The sequence below is a fragment of the Arachis ipaensis genome, chromosome B8 (genome assembly GCF_059453495.1).
Source record: "Arachis ipaensis isolate K30076 ecotype BB chromosome B8, ASM5945349v1, whole genome shotgun sequence".
NCBI classification, from domain to species: domain Eukaryota; kingdom Viridiplantae; phylum Streptophyta; class Magnoliopsida; order Fabales; family Fabaceae; genus Arachis; species Arachis ipaensis.
The window spans coordinates 27952819-27974975 of NC_142443.1; the positions used below are offsets into that span (position 1 = coordinate 27952819).

At 39.2% G+C, this 22157-nt stretch overlaps 2 protein-coding genes across 2 annotated transcripts; both read left to right on the top strand.

The window, feature by feature from the left end:
- Nucleotides 1-15524: 15524 nt before the first annotated feature.
- Nucleotides 15525-17413, top strand: LOC107611846 (serine/arginine repetitive matrix protein). Its single transcript, XM_016313737.3, has 2 exons — nucleotides 15525-16204; nucleotides 16856-17413. Exons 1-2 carry the CDS (start codon nucleotides 15629-15631, stop codon nucleotides 17270-17272), a joined length of 993 nt encoding a protein of 330 aa, XP_016169223.1. The 5' UTR covers nucleotides 15525-15628; the 3' UTR covers nucleotides 17273-17413.
- A 596-nt stretch (nucleotides 17414-18009) lies between these two features.
- Nucleotides 18010-21724, top strand: LOC107613880 (uncharacterized). The gene is made up of 4 exons (XM_016316069.3): nucleotides 18010-18548; nucleotides 19933-20154; nucleotides 21019-21044; nucleotides 21149-21724. Exons 1-4 carry the CDS (start codon nucleotides 18150-18152, stop codon nucleotides 21390-21392), a joined length of 891 nt encoding a protein of 296 aa, XP_016171555.1. The 5' UTR covers nucleotides 18010-18149; the 3' UTR covers nucleotides 21393-21724.
- Nucleotides 21725-22157: the final 433 nt, after the last annotated feature.

Sequence of the window (22157 nt, forward strand, 5' to 3'; positions counted from 1 at the left end):
GAAGCTGGCTAACCATTTGATTTTCTTCTCGACATATACATAGGACACTAGTAACTGAAATTTAGTTTATCATGCATGTATTGATTACTATATTGCCATTTTTTATTACCATTTTTTATATTGATGCTAAAATTTACCAACACTTTTCCATGCTATATCTTTTAATTACCTGATCAGCTGATCTGTTCATAACATACTCTTTCCAATGTAAAAAAAATAAAATAAAAAAAGGTTTTTCTTTTTTCAAATAAAATTTAGAGGCAGGGAAGGGAGGTTTATCTCCAAGGAAAATGATAGAGTTATTGACATATAAATGAAGTATCATAAGCATGAACCTGGTTCTAGATTATACCTTAGCCCTTGCATCTTATAGTTTAATTACAAATTATAGGGAGTTGTTATTGCTGACTTTATTCTTTTGAATATTTCCAATTTGCCATTCTTTATTAATAAATGTTTTTATTTATTCATCTAAAATGCCCTTCATCGTCTTGTTATAGTTAATTTGTAATTGCTCCATCTAAATTAAGACATTACATTACTCTTTTTGTTTGGGTCAACACAAAACAACGGCAGAATTTTGGGGAGTTGGAGCATTAACTACAGTTTCATTACTGCCAAATAAGATTACTTCATTATGCCTTATATGTATTGGCATCACAAAATGATAAATGCTATCATGTGACAACTATTATTTAATGCTTTCTTTTGCAACTAAAGTTTAAGAAGGTTTCTATAATTCATAAAATAAGTTAGTCCAGTCACTTTCTTCCAAATCACTTTAAGATTTTGGACAAAATTATTACTATAGTCATCCAATCCAATTCATGAGCATTGGCCACGCCATATATATATATATATGAACTTGAATTTCGAATAAAGTTTGATTTAATACACCAAAGCAAACGAAATCAGTTTCATTTTCTTGGCTTAATATTATTAACACAATAATATTTAGACAGCTAAGGACTTTGGTGTCGTGATGAAGGAACAAATCAAAAGCCATAAAACCTTAACTGTATTTTATTTTTAATTAATATAAATATCATTAGGTTTCTAATTCCAGGCTGAAGAGAGGAATGAATGTCTTGTTGGATTGCAATGCCTACTAAGATATGGCATATTTGGTGCCATCACAATCCATAGCTGTCACGATGAAGCCATTAAAAGAAAAGGAGTAAAGAGAATTTGTTTAAAGAGTTCATAAATATAGGGATGGGAAATTATACCCTACCCGCTGGGTAATTAATCTGCTCCAACCTATTTGAATGAGATTTAAACTTTAAGACTACTATATAAAAAGATGTATTTGATTATAGGGTCGGATCCTCGTTTTACGAATGATATCTTAGTTCCCTCCTATTAAATAAATAATGAGTTGTGCTAGGTAGATAATTGGAGTGCAAATAATGTAAATAATGGCTGTACTTGAGGTCTATTAAAACAAAAAAACATTCTACCTCATTTATTTCCAACAATTCTAACCTCTCACCTTCCACCTTTTTCTCCTTTTATCGCAGTAGTTTTTTTTCTCCTTTTCTATTACGCCATCACTAACGCATCTCACTGTTGTCTCCATTGTCTGAAGAAGCAATACGCTGCATCGCCATTACACCTTCTTCTTCCATGCATCGTGCCGCTCCTGTGCTCCCTGCAATCGACGCCGCCGCTGCACCTTCTTCATCCCTGCATCACGCCCCCTGCACTCGACGCAGCCGCTGTACATTTTTTTCCCATGAGTCGTGCCGCCCATGTTCTCCCTGCAAGCGACACTGTTGCCGCACGCCTTTTCCCCTTCGCGACGTCGCATTGTTGCTGAGCCAGATGCCTTGTTCTGCCGCTGCTCCAACACTGTACTTCTGTCCTTACTTCCATGCCGCTGCGTCGTGTCTTCGCCACTTCCATTGCGTTCCACTTTGCTTTGTTCACTTAAGTGATATGACCTAAATAAACATCCACATCTTAGTGAAAAGAACCATCCGCATACATAGTAAAATGAACCTCCTGCACAGCATGTGCATGCATAATCAAGCAAATCAAGTAAAAGACCAATGATATACCCAAATAAACATCTACTTTAGAATGAAAAGGACCATCCGCGTACATAGTAAAATGAACATCCGACTTAGTTGATAAGAAACAAGTAACGAGACAGCAGCGGCAGGGGACACCAGGGTCGTGATACAGCGGCGGCGGTTGCACAGGATTGCAAGAGAGCGGTTGCGGCAAAAATAAAAGAAAGATTCAATATTATGATTAAACCTAATTAATTCAAAATTTGATTTTTAAAATTAAAATTAACTTTTCTTTTTTAACCTATTGTTTACGTTTGTTACGATGGGTAACCGGAGATTAATGGGCTGGACTCGTTGGGTTGGCCCAATCGTCTGAGAAAGGAAGCCTCCGAGCGGGTCCGCATCTTTGGGGCCTCCGTCCGACTTGTGAGTGTGAGAGAATGGGGGGTGGTACCTGCAAAGATACTCCAATGCTTAAGTTAGCAAGGGTGTGAGCAGGTCTAGAGAGTATTGGGACTTAGTGATACCTGAGGGGTGTCAGTGTATTTATAGTGGTGAGCCAATAACCACCGTTGAAGTAGTTCCACCTTTAAAGGGAAATAACCGTCCCTTTATCTTAGGGGAGTTGGGATATGGCTTCTGGAAGTGGGTTGAGAGATTTTAAGGGCAGTTACTTATTTAAATGAGTATTATCTGCCAGCTAATCCTTGTCCCCGACTTCTCATAAGCAAGTCATGGTCAGAACCGACCTCTTAAGGGAAGGTCGGTGCAGAGTGTGGGTCAATCCTTTGGATTGGGCCTCTCGTTTGGATCTGGGCCTTTAGCCTTGGGCCAGGGTATGAACAGTGCCCCTACTCGAGTACAATCTCTTTCAAGAGTTGGGCTCGAGTATTTTAACTCGGGCTTATAACTAACCTGCTGAGGAACCGACGTGATTTTTCGGAACCGACGTGTTTCAAGGTTTCCCAACAGTCGTGTCTAATCAAACGTCGCGTTGGTTAGGAATTTGCGTATTCATACGCGGGGATCAGTTACATTGGTAACGGTGCACCTCTTTAATGACGGTCTCCGTTTTTACCATTATGCCCCTAACGTATTTATAAATACTTTCCCTCTCTTTCTTTATTTCGTTTCTGAAAACATTCGCATTTGCCTTCCTCATTCAAAAGAAAAGAAAAACTCTGTTCGCGAGGTTTCCTCTGAGCCTTCTCCTCTCTCTGAGCCGCCACTGCCCCATCCATTTTTCAAGCAAAGGTTAGTTCTTTTCTCTGCTCTCTTTTTTACAAAAATGCTTTCGTTTGCATGTTTTTATTTTGAGAGGAGAGTTGACTATAGGCTTAGTGACTCTGTTTTGTTTGAGGATTTGGTCCCAGACCCCTTAGAGACCCTGTTTCTGATTCTTTTTCCTTTGTAGGTTTCGCTATTTTTTTATATAGGGAGAGAATGTCTTCTCTAGAGTCCCTTGCTCAGTGGGTGGATGTCACGGTTCTTGGGGAAGAACCTTTGGTAGATATCGACTGACCTTCGCACGCATCATAGGATCTGTGCTCTTGATGAGGATGAGCCAAAATATGAATTGATTGCCTCGGGTCCGGAAGACCGGGTTTGCTTTGGGAAGGCTTCTGATGAGGACCCCCATTTTTTTTTATGTATGAGAGTCTTTTCACTCGACTGGGAATGTTTATGCCTTTTTCTGCTTTTGAGGTTTCTGTTTTGCGTCACTACCGTGTCGCTCCTACTCAACTTCACCCAACTCTTGGGGTTTTATGAAAGTTTACCAACTTATCAGTCAGGCCTTAGATTTTTCGACTTCTCTGAGGATTTTCTTTTATCTTTTTCATATGACTAAGCCCTTTAGTGGGTAGAACAATAAACAACAGTGGGTGTCTTTCCGGGCTATCCAAGGTCGGAGAGTTTTCAACCTTTTTGATGAATCCTTTCATGACTTCAAAAATTTCTTTTTTAAAGTTCTAGCTGTAGAGGGTCACCACCCCTTTTTTCTGGATGAAAATTCCGCTCCCCGTTTTCCTTTATACTGGCTGGAGGCTTCTTCTGTGGAGAAGTATGGTTTGGATGACCTAGACGAGGTCAAGGAGGCTGTCGTGGGTTTCCTCCGAGAAGTATGGGGGAGGGCCCCTTATTTGGATACAAAAAAGTTCCTCGAGGGGTCTCCAACCTTTGTACAGACTCAATTAGGTAGATATGGATTCTTTTTGATTTGCTCTGACCTGTTTTCTAATTCTGAAATTCCGACTTCTTTGTGAATTGAATTTTTGTCTTATTTTCAGAAATGGTGAAGAAAGCTTCTGCCTCCTCCTACCAGAAAGTCCAGGATGCCAAAAAAAGATCTCGGGCGCAGGTGGATGCTACAAGGGCCACTGGTGATCTTCCCCCTCCTCCTCCTCCTCATAATTTGGGAACTTCCTCCCGTCCTATTATGGTATCCTCTTCCTCTACTTCTTCTCTTCCTTCTCCTCCCCCTCCGCCCCAACCTTCCCCTGAACCCGAGAAGAAGAAACGGAAAACCTCTGGCTCTTCTTCCAGGGCTGCTTTTGATGGTCTTCAGTTTGTCCGAACCCATCTTTTTCCTCATTCAACTATTAGTATAGATGATGCTATGGTTCAAAACCATCTAAATCTTATAGTTCAGGGAAGCGTTCGGGTGGCTGGGGTTTGTACCAAGCTCCTGGATATTTTTTAACATACTCCCCTCAGTTCTTTGGGTTCCACCCCAAGAGTTGAGGAACTTGAGGGGAGAATTTTTTTATATCAGGAGGAGGAGGTTACCAAATTAAAGGAGGAGAAGAATAAGATTCGAGAGAGGGAGAAGAAGCTTATGGGCTAGTGTGCCATGGCGGAGGGCCTTAAGGAGAAGCCGGAGCAGAATTATATCAGGCTTTTTACGGAGAATTTGGACTTGAAAAAGGAGCTCTCTGGGTGTCGGGACGCCTATCAGGATTTGGAAAATTCAATTGCTGAGGGGACAGAGGAGGCCTGGAGGATTTTTAGGGAGCAAGTCGGAGTTATTGCTCCCGACTTGGACCTCTCTCCTTTGGCCCGACAAGATCGTGGTGAATGGTGCAATTGTCTCCCCTCTCCGACCTGAGACGGATTCCGAGTTGAAGACTCGAGGGCAAAGGATAATTGAGTCTCCTCCTCGGGGTGATGCTCCGTGCTCTTCGGGGGTTCCTTCTGATATTCCTGACCAGCCTGCTCCGACTTCTTCTGACGCCGCTCCGACTCCTACTACTCCGACTCCTAGTGGTGACCTTCCTTCTTCCAATTAAACTATGCTGGCTATATGGGGGCCTGGCCTGTGGGTCCCCCCTTTTTTAAACAATTTTTATGTTTTTATTTATGGTGGTAACTTGCTGACGATTTGGTAGCCTTTTTTGGCCATAAACAAAATTAAAAATACCCTTTTTTGGATAAGGGTTTTAGGTTATCTTTCATGTTGGCCTACATGCTTGCTTCTTAGGTTTTTTGGAAACTTCTTTTGATCTTTTTTGTTTTTTCGAAAACCTTTTTTGAAAAGGCTTTTACCAGGGCTAACCGTCCTTTGTTTAACTTGAACTTTTTTCCAAAGTTTTGGGACAGCTTCTGCCTATTGGTTTTCGATGTATCTTCTTATCTCTTTTTGGGTTGTTCCTTATACTCAATTTTGGATTTCATTGAGTTTTCTTGACTTAGGTTATTTTTGTGATGCATTTCATCTGTCATTGGTTTCCCGACTTCTAGGTCGGCCAATTTTCGAGTTGTTATGATCTGCTTATATAACCTCTTTACACTGACTTGTACCTCGTCATTTTATTCTGACGACCATCTAGGTCGGTTCATGGGATTTTCACGCTTTGTCGAGCTTAAGTCAGTGCGTTTCGTAGAAAGAATAAAAAAGTGAAAAAAAATTTATAAGAGATATTGTAAGAGATTTTTATTTATTTGCAAAGGTACTTTATTGCTATTAAGGGTTTTTGAAAATTTGTAGCCCCTTAGTCTCTACTTTGATGCCTCATTAAAAATCCCCTCCAGTAAAATCCTTTCTTTTGGAAAAAACCATGAAGTTGGGAAAAGAGTATATCAGGGAGTAGAGTTCGCTTTTAACTGTAGTACCTTTTCATATTACAAGCATGCCACGACCTTGGTAACTCGGTGCCGTTTAAGTCGGTCACCTTATAATAACATTTTTTCTAAGATCTCACTAATTTTGTATGGTCCCTTTCAATTAGCAGCGAACTTCCCTTCCCCAGATTTGTTGACTCCAATGTCGTTTCTGATTAAGACCAAGTCGTCTGGGAGAAAACTCCTTCGAATGACTTTTTTGTTGTATCTGGTAGTCATTCTCTGCTTCAATGCCACTTCTCTTATCTGGGCTTGCTCTCGGATTTCAGGGAGCAGTTCAAGTTCCTCTTTGTGCCCCTGTATGTTCCTGACCTCATCGTGGAAGATCATCCTTGGACTTTGCTCGTCGATTTCTACTGGTATCATGGCTTCCACGCCATAGACAAGTCGGAAGGGTGTTTTTCCTGTGACAGATTGTGGCATCGTCCGATAAGCCCACAACACTTGGGGGAGCTCCTCAGCCCAAGCTCCTTTTGTATCTTGCAACCTTTTCTTCAATCCTGCCAGTATGACTTTGTTGGCTGCCTCAGCCTGTCCATTTTCTTGTGGATGTTCCACCGAGGTGAACTGGTGTTTAATCTTCATACTGGCTACCAGGCTTCTGAAGGTCGAGTCGGTGAACTGAGTTCCATTATCTGTGGTGATGGAATGAGGTATCCCATACCTTGTGATAATATTTTTATAGAGGAACTTCCGACTTCTCTAGGCAGTGATGGTGGCTAATGGTTCTGCTTCTATCCACTTTGTGAAGTAGTCTATTCCCACTATTAGGTACTTTACTTGCCCTGGGGCTTGGGAAAAAGGTCCTAACAGATCCATTCCCCATTTTGCGAAAGGCCATGGAGAAGTTATACTGATGAGCTCCTCGGGGGGAGCCACGTGAAAATTTGCATGCATTGGCATGGCTGACACTTCTTCACAAATTCTGTGGCATCCTTTTGCAAGGTCGGCCAGTAGAACCCAGCTCGGATTATCTTTCTGGCTAACGACCTAGCTCCGAGATGATTTCCGCAGATTCCATTATGAACCTCCTCTAACACTTCAGTTGTCCTTGAGGTCGGGACGCACTTTAGCAATGGTGTTGATATTCCTCTTTTATAGAGGATATTTTTCACCAGAGCGTAGTGTTGTGCTTCCCTCCGGATTTTCTTGGCCTCTTTTTTCTCTTTAGGGAGGATGTCAAATTTTAGGTATTCGACTAAGGGATTCATCCATCTGAAGTTTAGCTCGGTTACTTCAAGGACATCTTGTTTGGCCTCTGTTTTAACTACAGATGGTTCTTGGAGAGTTTCCTAGATCAAGCTTATATTATTTCCCCTGGTTTGGTACTCGCTAACTTGTTTGGCCTCTGCTCTGCTGTTAAGATCCCGAGTTATATGTCTGATCTCGGTTTCTGCAAAGTGCCTGAGGTACTTGGTGAACGAAATCGCAATCACACTTTTGCAATTCCGCACAACTAACCAGCAAGTGCACTGGGTCGTCCAAGTAATACCTTACGTGAGTAAGGGTCGATCCCACGGAGATTGTCGGCTTGAAGCAAGCTATGGTTATCTTGTAATTCTTAGTCAGGATATCAGTAACGATTCTTAGTTTTAATTGCAAAAAGTAAAAGAACATGAAATAAATACTTGTTATGCAGTAATGGAGAACAGGTTGAGGTTTTAGAGATGCTCTGTCTTCTGAATCTCTGCTTTCCTATTGTCTTCTTCTTCACGCACACAAGGCTCCTTCCATGGCAAGATGTATGTTGGTGGATCACCGTTGTCAATGGCTACCATCCATCCTCTCAGTGAAAATGGTGCAAATGTGCTGTCACCGCACGGCTAATCATCTGTCGGTTCTCACTCATGTTGGAATAGGATCCATTGATCCTTTTGCGTCTGTCACTACGCCCAGCACTCGCGAGTTTGAAGCACGTCACAGTCATCCCATCCCAGATCCTACTCGGAATACCACAGACAAGGTTTAAACTTTCCGGATCTCAAGAATGGCCACCAATAATTCTAGCCTATACCACGAAGGTTCTAATCTTAGGTTAGGAACCCAAGAGATATACACTCAAGCTATTGCAGATAGAACGGAGGTGGTTGTCAGGCACGCGTTCATAGGTGAGAATAATGATGAGTGTCACGGATCATCACATTCATCAGGTTGAAGTGCGAGTGAATATCTTAGAATAGAAACAAGCAAGATTGAATGGAAAATAGTAGTAATTGCATTAATCTATCGAAACACAACAGAGCTCCTCACCCCCCAACCATGGAGTTTAGAGACTCATGCCGTAGAAAATACAAGTTCTAATGTAAAATGTTATGAGGTACCAAATGAATCTCTAAAAGTGATTTTTCTACTAAACTAGTGACCTAGGTTTACAGAAAATGAGTAAGCTAAGATAGATAGTGCAGAAATCCACTTCTGGGGCCTACTTGGTGTGTGTTTGGGCTAAGCATTGAAGCTTTCACGTGTAGAGGCTATTCCTGGCATTAAAATCCAGCTTTTGTGCCAGTTTGGGCGTTTAACTCCAACTTTTATGCCAGTTCTGGCGTTTAACGCCAGAAAAGGTAGAAAATTGGCGTTTAGACGCCAGTTTGCGTTATCAAAACTCAGGTAAAGTATGGACTATTATATATTTCTGGAAAGCCCAAGATGTCTACTTTCCAACGCAATTGAGAGTGCGCCAATTGGGCTTTTGTAGCTCCAAAAAATCCATTTCGAGTGTAGGGAGGTCAGAATCCAACAGCATCTGCAGTCCTTTCTCAGCCTCTGAATCAGATTTTTGCTCAGGTCCCTCAATTTCAGCCAGAAAATACCTGAAATTACAGAAAAACATACAAACTCATAGTAAAGTCCAGAAATGTGATTTTTATAAAAAAAACTAATAATTATATACTATAAAGTAGCTAAATCATACTAAAAACTACCTAAAAACAATGCCAAAAAGCGTATAAATTATCCGCTCATCAGTACTCCAAGGTTTTGTCCAAGTATCTCTTCATATTTGGGTCTTTGGCCTGATACTCTCCATTTATTTGGGAGGTCACCACTTGAGAGTAGCTGAATATCATCACTTTTGTTGCACCGACTTCTTCTGCTAACTTTAGACTTGCGATCAGGGCTTCATATTCTGCATATTATTGGAAACTGGGAATTCAAATTTGAGGGAGACCTCTATTTGTGTTCCCCCTTCATTGACCAGTATTATGCCTGCACCGCTTCCGATCTTGTTTGAGGATCCATCTACGTACAGTTCCCATGTAGTTGGTTTTTCCTCTTGATCTCCTGCATATTCTGCTATGAAGTCGGTGAGGCATTGGGCTTTAATTGCCGTTTGGGTTTCGTACTTCAAGTCGAACTCGGAGAGCTCTATTGCCCATTGAACCATTCTCCCTGCAACATCCGTCTTTCGGAGGATTTGCTTCATGGGTTGGTTCGTTCGGACTCTTATTGTGTGAGCTTGGAAGTAAGGTCGTAACCTTCGTGAGGCTATTACTAAGGAGTAGGCGAACTTCTCTAGTTTATGGTACCTTAGTTCAGGGCCTTGTGGAACTTTGCTGGTGAAGTACACAGGATGCTGCCCGACCTCGTCTTCCCGTATTAGAGCTGATGCTACAGCTTTGTCTGCTACAGACAAATATAGGACGAGTTCTTCCCCGACTAGGGGTCGGGTCAGGATTGGAGGTTGGCTCAAAAACCTTTTGAACTCCTGGAATGCTTCTTCGTACTCTGGAGTCCATTCGAACTGGCATCCTTTTCTTAGTAGAGAGAACAATGGAAGGGATCTTAATGCTGACCCTGCCAAGAACCTGGAGAGGGCTGCAAGTCGGCCATTCAATTGTTGAACCTCTCTTAAGCAAGTTGGGATTTTCATTTCTAGGATGACTTTGCACTTGTCGGGATTTGCTTCAATTCTCCTTTACGTCAGCATAAACCCCAGAAATTTTCCAGCCTCCACCGCGAAGGTACATTTTGCGGGATTTAGCCTCATCCCATGTAACCTTATGGTGTTGAAGACTTGCGAGAGGTCTGTCAAGAGGTCAGTTTCTTCCTTGGTTTTCACCAGCATGTCGTCCACGTAGACTTCCATTAAGTTCCCGAGGTGGGGAGCGAACACCTTATTCATCAGCCTTTGGTATGTGGCCCCAGCATTCTTTAATCCAAACGGGATGACCACGTAGCAGTAGTTCGCTCTAGGCGTGATGAATGATGTTTTTTCTTGGTCCGGCTTGTACATCGAAATTTGGTTGTATCCCGAGTAAGCATCCATAAACGACAAATATTGATACCTTGAGCTGGAGTCTACTAGAGTATCAATGCTCGGAAGTGGATATGGGTCTTTGGGACATGCCTTATTCAGGTCGGTATAGTCAACGCACATCTTACACTTGCCGTTTTGCTTTTTGACTAGTACTACGTTTGCTAGCCATGTCGGATACTTGACCTCCCTGATGAAGCCGGCCTCTAGGAGCGCTTGTACCTGTTCTTCCACCGCTTGAACTCGTTCCGTACCGAGCTTGCGTATTCACTGTTGCACAGGTCGCGACCCGGGGTATACTGAGAGTCTGTGGGACATGAGCTCGGGGTCTATCCCTGGCATGTCGGATGCTTTCCAGGCGAAGAGGTCGGAATTATCTTGTAGGAGTTTTTTCAACCTTTGCTTTAGGTTTTCCCCTAGGCTGGCTCCTATGTTGGTATTTTTTCCTTCCTCCTTGCCGACCTGTATTTCTTCAGTCTTTTCCCCTGGTTGCGGCCATAGCTCTTCTTTGGCTCTTGCTCTGCCAAGCTCTATGGTGTGAACTTCCTTGCCCTTTCCCCTTAGGTTCAGGCTTTCATTGTAGCATTTTCTTGCCAATTTCTGGTCTTCCCGTACCGTTGCTATCCCCGCATATGTTGGGAATTTCATGCAAAGGTGAGGGGTAGACACCACCGCTCCGAGCCGATTTAGGGTAGTTCTGTCAATCAAGGCATTATATGTTGACCCGACGTCGATGACTATAAAGTCTATGCTCAGAGTTTTGGATTTTTCCCCCTTTCCAAAAGTCGTGTGGAGGGGTAGGAACCCTAGCGGTTTTATTGGCGTGTCGCCTAACCCGTACAGGGTATCAGGGTAGGCCCTTAACTCCTTTTCATCCAACCCTAGTTTGTCGAACACGGTTTTGAAAAGGATGTCGGCCGAACTCCCCTGGTCTACTAGAGTTCTATGGAGGTGGGCGTTTGCCAGGACCATGGTTATCACTACTGGATCATCGTGTCCAAGGACTATCCCTTGCCCGTCCTCTTTGGTGAATGAGATAGTTGGGAGGTCGGAGGCTTCGTTTCCGACCTGGTAAACTCGCTTTAGGTGTCTCTTACGAGATGACTTGGTGAGTTCCCCTCCCGCAAATCCCCCCGAGATCATATGTATATGTCTTTCTGGGGTTTGTGGTGGTGGGTCTCTTCTGTCCCCATCATCTTGTTTTCTTTTCCCATGATTGTCCGACCTTTCCATGAGATATCTGTCAAGTCGCCCTTCTCTGGCCAACTTTTCTATCACATTTTTAAGGTCGTAGCAATCATTTGTTGAGTGACCATACATCTTATGGTACTCACAGTAATCACTGCGGCTCCCTCCCTTTTTATTTTTGATGGGCCTGGAGGGCGACAGTCTTTCACTATTGCAGATTTCTCTGTATACGTCCACTATGGAAACTTTGAGAGGAGTATAAGAGTGATATCTCCTTGGCCTGTCGGAACTGACCTCCTCTTTTTTCTTGGGCTCCCTTTCTTTCTCTTTTGCTGAGTGAGGGTGCCCAGGTCGCCAACTCGGCTCTCGTAATTTGGCATTCTCCTCCATGTTGATGTACTTTTCCGCTCTCTCTTGTACATCGCTCAAGGAGGTGAGGTGCCTTTTTGATATGGACTGGGAGAAGGGACCTTCTCTAAGTACATTTACTAGCCCCATGATGACTGCCTCTGTGAGCAGGTCTTGAATCTCCAAGAACGCTTTGTTGAACCTTTCCATGTAGTCCCGTAAAAATTCTCCGACCTCCTGCTTTACTCCTAGGAGGCTTGGTGCGTGCTTTACTTTATCCTTCTGGATGGAAAACCGCATTAAAAACTTTCACGAGAGGTCCTCAAAACTGGTGACCGGCCTTGGAGGGAGGCTGTCGAACCACTTCATCGCTGCTTTTGACAAGGCGGTCGGGAAAGCTTTGCAACAAGTTGCATCGGAAGCATAAGCCAGATACATCTGACTTTTGAAGTTGCTTAAATGATGCTTCAGGTCTGTGGTCCCGTCATAGAGGTTCATATCAGGGCTTTTGAAGTTTCTTGAAACTTTTGCCCTCATTATGTCCTCGCTGAACGGATCCTCTCCTCCCAAGGGCGACTATTCTCGGTCGCCGCGGGAGTTCCGACTTCTAAAGGGGGATTCTAGCTTCAAGAGTTTTTCTTGTAAATCTTTTCGTCACGCTATCTCTTCCCTTAGATTTCTCTCCGCCTCTCGTTGTCGTTCTAATTCCTGTTCCAGCTATTCTAAACAACCTTGGTGGCCGTGGACCAACCCCATTAGCTCAGCCGCATGGGGTGGTCCTTCCTTTCCTGACTCGCGTCCCTCCGAGCAGTTCACCTTCGGATTTTTTAACCCCGAGGTGCCTTCTCTGTGCTGGTCATTTGCTCCTTGGTGGAGGGTCATGTTTGCGTCATTATTTCCGGTGTCCAGATTTTCTTGTTCTGAATCGGACGTCGTATGACCATCTTCTAGTGAATTGTCCGCCATCACTGGTTGATCTCTCGGTTCCCCGGCAACGGCGCCAATGTTACGATGGGTGACCGGAGATTAATGGGCTAGACTCGTTGGGTTGGCCCAATCGTCTGAGGAAGGAAGCCTCTGAGCGGGTCCGCACCTTTGGGGCCTCCGTCTGTCTTGTGAGTGTGAGAGAATGGGGGGGGTGGTACTTGCAAAGACACTCTGATGCTTAAGTTAGCAAGGGTGTGAGTAGGTCTAGAGAGTATTGAGACTTAGTGATACCTGAGGGGTGTCAGTGTATTTATAGTGGTGAGCCAATAACCACCGTTGAAGTAGTTCCACCTTTAAAGGGAAATAACCGTCCATTTATCTTAGGGGAGTTGGGATATGGCTTCTAGAAGTGGGTTGAGAGATTTTAGGGGCAATTACTTATTTAAATGAGTATTATCTGCTAGCTAATCCTTGTCCCCGACTTCTCATAAGCAAGTCGTGGTCAGAACCGACCTCTTAAGGGAAGGTCGGTGCAGAGTGTGGGTCAATCCTTTGGATTGGGCCTCTCGTTTGGATCTGGGTCTTTAGCCTTGGACCATGGTATGAACAACGTTGTTCAAAAAAGCGTTATTTACTCCGAGAGTGGATCCTCTCCAGTGAAAAAAAAATTGAATGGTATGCAGTGTTTAATCTAACCATTCATTACTCTCTCTCTTATTTATTTCTGGTCCCATTTATAGAATCAAAGGTGAGAGATCACACTGGATTCTGTCAAGTGTTAAAAAAACTGGAGAGGATCCATTTCCATTTACTCCAATCCATTCTAACAAAATTTAAAAGTTAAATTTATTATATAGATGATTTTGCCGCGAATTAATATTCAAATTAGTTCCTGAAATTACACTCTTATTTTAATTTCATTTTCAAAATATCAACTTACTTAATTTAGTCCCCCAACTGAATATACATAACTCACGTTAGTCCCTGATTCTATTTTTGTCTCAAAACTGTTTACAGCGTGTTAAGATGGATTGACGGCTGCAACATTAGGCTGTCTAAATGGCTACTTGATGTAACAGTTAAAATTTTTTACCTCAATTTATTTTTTAAGAAACTTTTAGGATTATGATTTTAAAAATTTCAATTTAAGAAAATTGAAATAAATCAGTTTCAATTGTCTTATCAAATAATTATTAAAAAGTTCAGTATACTAGTTATCAGTTCATCTCAATATGCGTTTAATGGTTCTATGACGAAAATGAAATCAGAGACCAAATTAAATAAACCAAAACTTTAGAAATCAAATTAAAACGTAAGTATAACTTCAAAGACTAATATGAATATTAACTCATTTTGCTATGCATACATTTCTGCTAGTCAACGATTAGGTTCGGACAGAGTCTATGTTTTAAATTTTGAGATGTATTATTTACGAGTAAAACACAAATTTAAAATAGTTTAATAGAGTATAAAATTATGGTTATAAGAATCGAACTGAATGAATTGATGGTATCAACTGGATTAATTGAAATTGACCACTAAATCGATCCGGTAAATGATAAAAATTAATTATTAAAAAATTAGTCAAAAATTAAAAAAAAAAATCGGTAAAAAAATCGATAAACCCACTGAATTGATACTATATTTTAACTGTTATTGATTTAAAATAATAAAACATAAAAAAATATTTTTAAAATATAATTTTATACATAAATATATTATTTTATTATATTCAATTCAATTGAAATTTAATTTTAATTAAACCTTTTAATTTTTAATTTTATTCAGTTCGACGACCGGTTTAAAACCGATAAACATTAAAGAATTTGAATTCAATTAAAACCTGTTCTAACTCTACTAATTACAACGCCTGTGTCTTTTTATTTGCTAAAACTATTCTTAAACAAAAAACATAACATGGAAAATCAAATCATTTATTCGGAGAAAGATATATTGTACATATTATTGTGGAGACAGCCAATAACAATTGAGATAGGTAGCTAATAGAGTATTCCTACTCGTACATTGTATTGTATAATAAGCGAAAAAGTATGCTACATGAATAGCTAATATGTGTAAGTGTAACTACGGCTTCAGACTCTGAATAACAAATATTTGTTTTGTTATGTGAACTGATGAATGCAGAAACAGAACACTAGCATCACATGGAGGATGTGCTGGCATGACAAAGCCATACCCTTAAAAGGAATTACCCTAAACCAATTATTATTCCTAGTTGTCTGTCTACCTTAAATGCCGCATGACCCCACTTGCTTAAAACACCTTTCACCATTTCATTTTCTCTCTATTAAAAGAACACACTTGTCTTTTGGACTGAGAGCTAATTATTGCTAAGAAAATGCATAAGGGACATCTTCCATGCACATGCTGTCATATCTCACATGGCTTATCTAGAAATAAAACTCAGATGATGCAAATGTTTCACTAGAAAAATAATTTTTAAATATTTTATATTATCGTATTTTGTCTCAATATCTATTTTATTATTTTTTAATTCTAGTGCGATTTTTAGTCTGACATTCAAATATTCATTGAATCTTGTAACGTGTTTGATCATCTTATTAGACACTATTTTTGCATATTTATATATGTATATCTTTTCTTTATAGTTAAGTTTTTTGCCTAAGTATACAACCTGCTTAATTTAATAGCATAAAAAATTGCGACTTAGACAATAGACAGACACATATAAGCCTTGGTATAAATTGAGAAAAACATGAAAAGGTGACAGAAAAGTTGGAAAGAACAGAAAAAACAAATGGAGACAGTAGTTGATAATAACAACTCTAGTGAATCTTCTTTCTGCAGAGATGAAAAAGTGGAAGCCATGGATCTTCTTGAAGAGTGTTGGTTCTTTGAGAATTTGTTGAACATAAGGCCGATGATGATGATGCCAAGGAGCTACTCTGATCCTTACCCTTCTTCTTCTTCTTCAACTGCTCTAATCAACACAGATTTCTTGGTGAAGGACAATGATGTTTTAAGCAACTCATCATCATCTTCATCATCATCATCATCATCATCATCATCATTATCATCAGCAAGAGGCAATAATAAACCACCAAGAAATGGTTCTTCTTCTTCTCATACTAAGAAGATTCAAAGAGCACCATCCATGCCACAATTCAAAGTTAAAGAAGAGGGTGATAATGATGATGATAAACAAGGAGGAAACAAATTGATGATGAAGGGAAATCATAGAAATGAAGGTAATAGAAGGAAAAACAAGCTTGTTAGAACACCATCTTTGCCACTATCAATTGGGAGTAATGAAAAGTTTCAAGAAAATGATCCAAGAATAGGAAGATCACACAAGCAAACATCAACACCTAAGGTAATGTAATCATTTGATTCTTATTAAGATCTACTCCCTCCCTCTCATAAATATGTATTCACTATTCAGACACATTAAATTTTCAATGTACTAATGCCTGTCAGAGACTCATTTATTTTGTTCATTTATGATCTAAGTCTATTAGTTTCTGTCATACCAAAAAATTATGAACAGTTTAAAAAAAATATTTTCTTCAAATATTTCCAAAGATCCTCTAGACTCTAGAGCCAAAAATCTTTTGGCTTGGCATAATGTAAAGTCACACAATAAGAATAAGGACAAGTTGCATATTCAAGTTGCAGCTGCAATTTTACTTTTGTAGCAAAAATTACTAGTCCCTTGCCAAAGTTAGTTTATAATGTTCCAAATTCACACTTTTTAGAAACATGCTTTATTAAGGCCAAAAATAATGTGAAAGTCTACTACACTAGAAAGGACAAGATGCATATATACAAATACAAGTGGCTTTTGCAATAATAGACTCCTCAGCAAAATTCATTAGTCCTTTTGAACCTTAGTTTAAAACACACACATTTCCAAATTCATATTGAACCAAAATCCATAACTATTTTGCATATAATTGTTTTTTCTTTTTCTAGAAGGAAACTCCTTATACTATGTTATTTATCTTCTGGTTTTATGTTATGACAGAGTTGTAGCATTCCAAGATATAGAGCATCTAAGAACATTGAAGGTGAAAGCATCAACAAAGGAGAAGGAATCAAGGAAATGAGGCCTAAGTACCTAAATCAGAGAAGAATGATGAGGAGAAGCTTAAGTGATCTTGAGCTAGAGGAAGTTCAAGGGTTCAAGGATTTGGGATTCTCATTTGAGAAAGAGAGATTAAGTCCAAGTTTAGTTAGCATAATCCCTGGCTTGCAAGATAAGAACAGAGATGAAACAGAAGAAGATAAGAAAGCAAGAGGGCCTTATCTATCAGAAGCATGGTTGGTGAAGAGTCCTCCTCCAATTCCAAACTGTGATTCAAAGAAATCTACAGCTGACATGAAAAAGCATATCAAGTTTTGGGCTAAAGCTGTTGCATCAAATGTGCACCAAGAATGCTGAGAGAAAACAAATAAAAATGGCCAAGATGATTAGTATGTTATACTCAAAAAAGTGTTGAACATTATGACACTTAGATTGATCATTCTATGTAAAATTGTCTGAAAACAAACAAATAAAATGATTCTTGCTATTGATTTTGCAGTATAGTTATTTGATCCTAGGCACACACTGGGAAAAGAACACATCATTCATAAAAGTTAGCCTTATTGTTTAGACACTCTAATCAAGGTACTTTGTTGGACAATTTAGTATTTTACATCACTAAAAATAAAATATTAGTATCAAAACACAAAATTATTCTTTACTATACTTAAAAAAAAAAAAATAAAGTATCATTTTTGTATCTAATACTTATATTTTTTTTTAATTTCTAACATTTAATTTTGTTTAATTTTGTCATTAGTATTTTTGGTTTATCTCAAAATTATCCCTAGACATTAATTCCATAAAAAATGTTAGAGACAAAATTAAAAATATGCAACGATAATTTTGACACAAATTAAAAACTATAAAAATACAATTGAATAAAATTAAAAGGCAGAGATATTAAAAAAATTGTGAATGTTAGGGAAAAAATATACATTAACCTGTAAAAAAAAAAAAGAGAAAAGAGCAAAAGGATTATATAGTTGAAAAAATCATTTATTAAAAATATCATTAATAAAAGTATTCATGAAAAAAAAAAAAGGAAAATCACCAGTTATTTAAAGGATTCGACTTGTTTTACGAAATTCATAGAAAAGATGAGTAATTTTGTGGATAATTATCCCAAAATGGAAAAACGCAGAAGATATTTACGCAAGAGTACAAGTGTATTCCGATGAATGAAAGTGGAATGTGGATTGAGCAGTGAGAAGTGAGTTTCAGCATTGCAGTGATGTTGCAGTTTCAGCATTGCCACCACCAACACCAACACCTTCTCCTCTCAAACCCACTCTCACTCTTCTCTCACCATAACAACCACAACCCCTCTCTCTTCTTCTCCTCTTCTTCTTCTTCTTCCATGCGCACACCCACTCCCACTCTCCATTCTCCGGCAGCACTTCCTCCACCAGCTTCATCGTGGTCATGGCTCACCCACCTCGCCGCAGAACTCACCACCGCACCAGCGGACCAAGGCCCTATTGAGCTCCCCTTCTCTTCTACTCAGTCCATTTTCGCCACCACCGACGATCCTTCTCCCATCCAAGTTGCCTCCAGCGTACTCCTCACCGGCGCCGTCTCTATCTTCCTCTTCCGCGCCCTCCGCCGCAGGGCCAAACGTGCCAAGGAATTGGTATCTTCTCTCTCAAAATTCCTCTTCTTTTTGGCATCATATCCCTCTTTCTTGTAACAATTATGTCTCTGCATGTTATATATGTAAAATTCTAACTTATATATGGGTTGTTGACTATGTCTATCTCTGTAAATGTTGTATATGGTATTCATGTTCTGTGCTTCTGGGTTGTTTCATTGTATATGCTCGTTATAATTCATGTTCTGCCGCAGATACTCTTGAAGCTCAGTTTTTGTTTAGGGTAATGTTCATAAATTATCCAATCAATTGGAAGCCTTTTTTCTTTTCGGGGTTATTTGAGTTGAGTATGCTATATATAAGGATAACGATACTTGCGCACCATATATGCCGGTGCTTCATTTGCCTATTGCCTTTTATTATGCTATATTCTGGGTTGTTACACGGAACGCAATGTTAGGCTACATGTAAAATATTTTATCTACAAGAGAAATGCTAGGGGCCATCAGAATTTATTGTTTTTGGTCATCACTTAGCCAGCAACTTAATTTGTTTTGTCTTAGTTTTTTTAGTCTAGTAATCCAACAACGTACTTTATCCTATATTTTTAAACATCGATGGCTAACTGAGGATCAAAAACAATAAATTCTAATGACCTTCTAGAATTTCTCTACGTGGAAAGTATATTTATCGCGTTCCGGTACAGTGAATTGGTGCACGCGAATTGGTATGCCACCTAATTGTTAAATTCATGTAACTATGGTCATGATTGATTAGATTTGGTACCTCTGAACTGAGGATGTTTATAATGTGGTAACAATTACAACTATTTTGTGATTTGTGGTATGTGGGAAGTGGCACGTGAGACAGGAATTGCATCTTTTTACTCTTGGGGTGTGTACATTATCATCCAATAAGCTTGGTTTGACTAGATTTTGTCCATATGAATTTGGTAGAATTAATTGGAAGGTTTATGCTAGTGATATAAAATTAATGGAATGGGCCAATAACTACATAAGAAACTCTTGGGGGCGAGCAGCTTTTAGTAGTTTTGGCGATCATTTGCCCAGCACAAACGCTAAATTATCTTTAACAAATAAATTATACTAATTTATGTGTGCAAATTCTGAAAAAACGTGGGTGCAAACTATATTGATTCATGTGTACAAAACTCTGGTAAATATAGGTGCAAATTATATGCTTCTTGTGTACAAAACGTCTGTAAATATAGGTGCAATTTATTACTGACCAAGTACGGGAAAAAAATATAATATTTGCTGGCCACGTAGCATTGCTCTAACTACGTTGATTGGACACTTGTCCATATTATTATTAAGTATCCTGTACGCTAATTCTCCTCTGATTGATATGTGCTACTTTGATTTAGTCTCTGTCTTCATTGAAATTGGAGGTATTGTCGTTTTAGCAATTTAGGTCTTCAGGAGAAAAGAAGTCAATAAAGGAAGAAGCATTAGATACCTTGAAGGCTATGGGGTCATCTTCAATTGAAGATGCTAAGGGTCCACCTTCACCTGTTCAGGCATTTCTTGGGGGAATATCAGCCGGAATTATTGCTCTCATTCTTTATAAGTTTGCCACTACGGTGGAGGCAGCTCTTAACCGCCAAACAATTTCGGATAATTACTCGGTACTCTCATCTCATGTCTTCTTATCTTATCTATTTGGTTGCAAAGCATGTTAGATTGGACTATTTTCTTCAATGAATTGAATAGGAAAATTAGAGTCAAACAAAGTGGAATTGGACTGTTGTTTCTTTTCTTGACAGTCATTGATTGGTCTTGTATCCTTTAGGGCTGAAATATTCAAATTTATCCGGTTTTGTGATTCTTTCACAAAATCAAGAACACAATTGGTATTACAAGACTCTGTATTGTTGATTTGTATTAGTTCATGCTATTCTGTATCATTGGTAAGCATATTGAATACTCAGTTCAATTAATTGTGATAATCAGAATGTTCAATTATGTCTTGGTTTTTAGAACCTCACTAGCAATTACTCAAATCCAGCTTGGAAAAACGGTTAATAAAACGATATTTTTACAGTTACATGACTTGCACGAAACAGAAATATTAGCTTTCACAAGTGCACGTTCTGTTATGCTCATCATATGGTGGTTAAATGAATCTAATATGTACCCATCTATGTGCGTGAATTGGCTAGTGCATTTTAGAGCTCAGGCAAAATTTTTGCTGCTATGGCCTGTAATTATTGGTAAGAAATTACTTTAGCTACAGTAACAGGCAACAGTTTTGCATTATTGTGACAAAGAAGATAGTGTCAGTATGTAGCGTAAACTCTTGCTTCGGATGTTCAAATATCTTTCATCGAATTGCATTTTTTTGACAATGATGGAATTCATAGAAAAACCATGTTACTAAATTAATAGCGGAGACAAGATGACAACAGAACAATTTAAGTTCTTAATCATTGACAGTCGTTCCTTTTTCCTGCCTGCTCAAGATAATCTGACAGTGATGGTTTGCTTTGCAGGTTCGCCAGATTACAATAACCATAAGGTAATTTCCATGACTTGCCTATCCTGGATTCTTGCTGTTCATTTTCCGAAGAATTTTCTCTTCATTTGATGAAGAATCTGACAATCATCATAAAAACTTCACAGGACAATATTGAATGGCTTGACCTACCTTGCGACATTTGTTTTTGGCATCAATTCAGTTGGTTTATTCCTTTATTCTGGCAAGCTTGGCATGGACTCTCTAATGGGAGGATCAACCGAAAAGGAAACCGAAAGCAAAAGCACTGATCAGTCAAGTTTATCGAATTCGTCGGTTGAGAGTCCCACAAATAACACTGAATTGAGCAGCAGTAGCAAGGGAGAACAAAGTTCAAATGATGGTCAGTGATTGAGAACTGAAGTATAGTGAAGTGGAATTGCAGGAATGGGCTTGCACCTTTGTGAGTATTGTAGATGGTCAGTGAATTTTGATGCACTTATTTACCCCTCATTATTCTTCTTACTGAATGTCAAATATATCAGTTTTGTTTGATAGGAAGTGGAGAGTAATAATATCATTCCTTATTAAGATAAGCAGCATCAATGGTGATGTTGGGCACATGATTCCTATACAGTTTTGTTTAGTGTCACGCTTTCTATATGATACAAAACCACTCTGAAAACTTTTAAAAACATTAAATGGAGTAAATACTAAATACTAGATATTTTTGTGGTTAAAAATTTTGTAAAAGTAATAATCCTTTGAGGATAAATTATGAGCAATGTAATATAATCAAACCTTAAAATTCAACGAAATTTTATAGATCGTTTTTTAAGTTTATTGCAAAGGAACTCGGCCAAAATCCCCAATTAACCTGCTTCTCATTTCAACACAAAATCCATGGTGCTGGCCCATCTACATGGTATAACCTATTCTAAAGCAATTTTACAAGGCCAATGAGCCGTACAAATATTGTATAGAACAAAAATATCTTGCATGTTTTGGGAGGATTGTATATTTGATGAAATATATATAGAAAAAAGATGGTGAGTCTTAATGCATTTTCTTATATATACACACACATACATAAGCATGAGGCCTATCACAAGTGATATTTGTTTGAGTTGCCTAAATGTCATATTTTGAATTCTTAAGAGTGATGTGTATATTTTA

Coding starts and splice junctions, on each gene's coding strand:
- LOC107613880 (XM_016316069.3), top strand. CDS start 18,150: ATGTTGCAGTTTCAGCATTGCCACCACCAACACCAACACCTTCTCCTC. Junction 20,155..21,018: donor CAATTTCGGATAATTACTCG/GTACTCTCATCT, acceptor TTTGCTTTGCAG/GTTCGCCAGATTACAATAAC. Junction 21,045..21,148: donor CAGATTACAATAACCATAAG/GTAATTTCCATG, acceptor AAAACTTCACAG/GACAATATTGAATGGCTTGA.
- LOC107611846 (XM_016313737.3), top strand. CDS start 15,629: ATGGAGACAGTAGTTGATAATAACAACTCTAGTGAATCTTCTTTCTGC. Junction 16,205..16,855: donor AGCAAACATCAACACCTAAG/GTAATGTAATCA, acceptor ATGTTATGACAG/AGTTGTAGCATTCCAAGATA.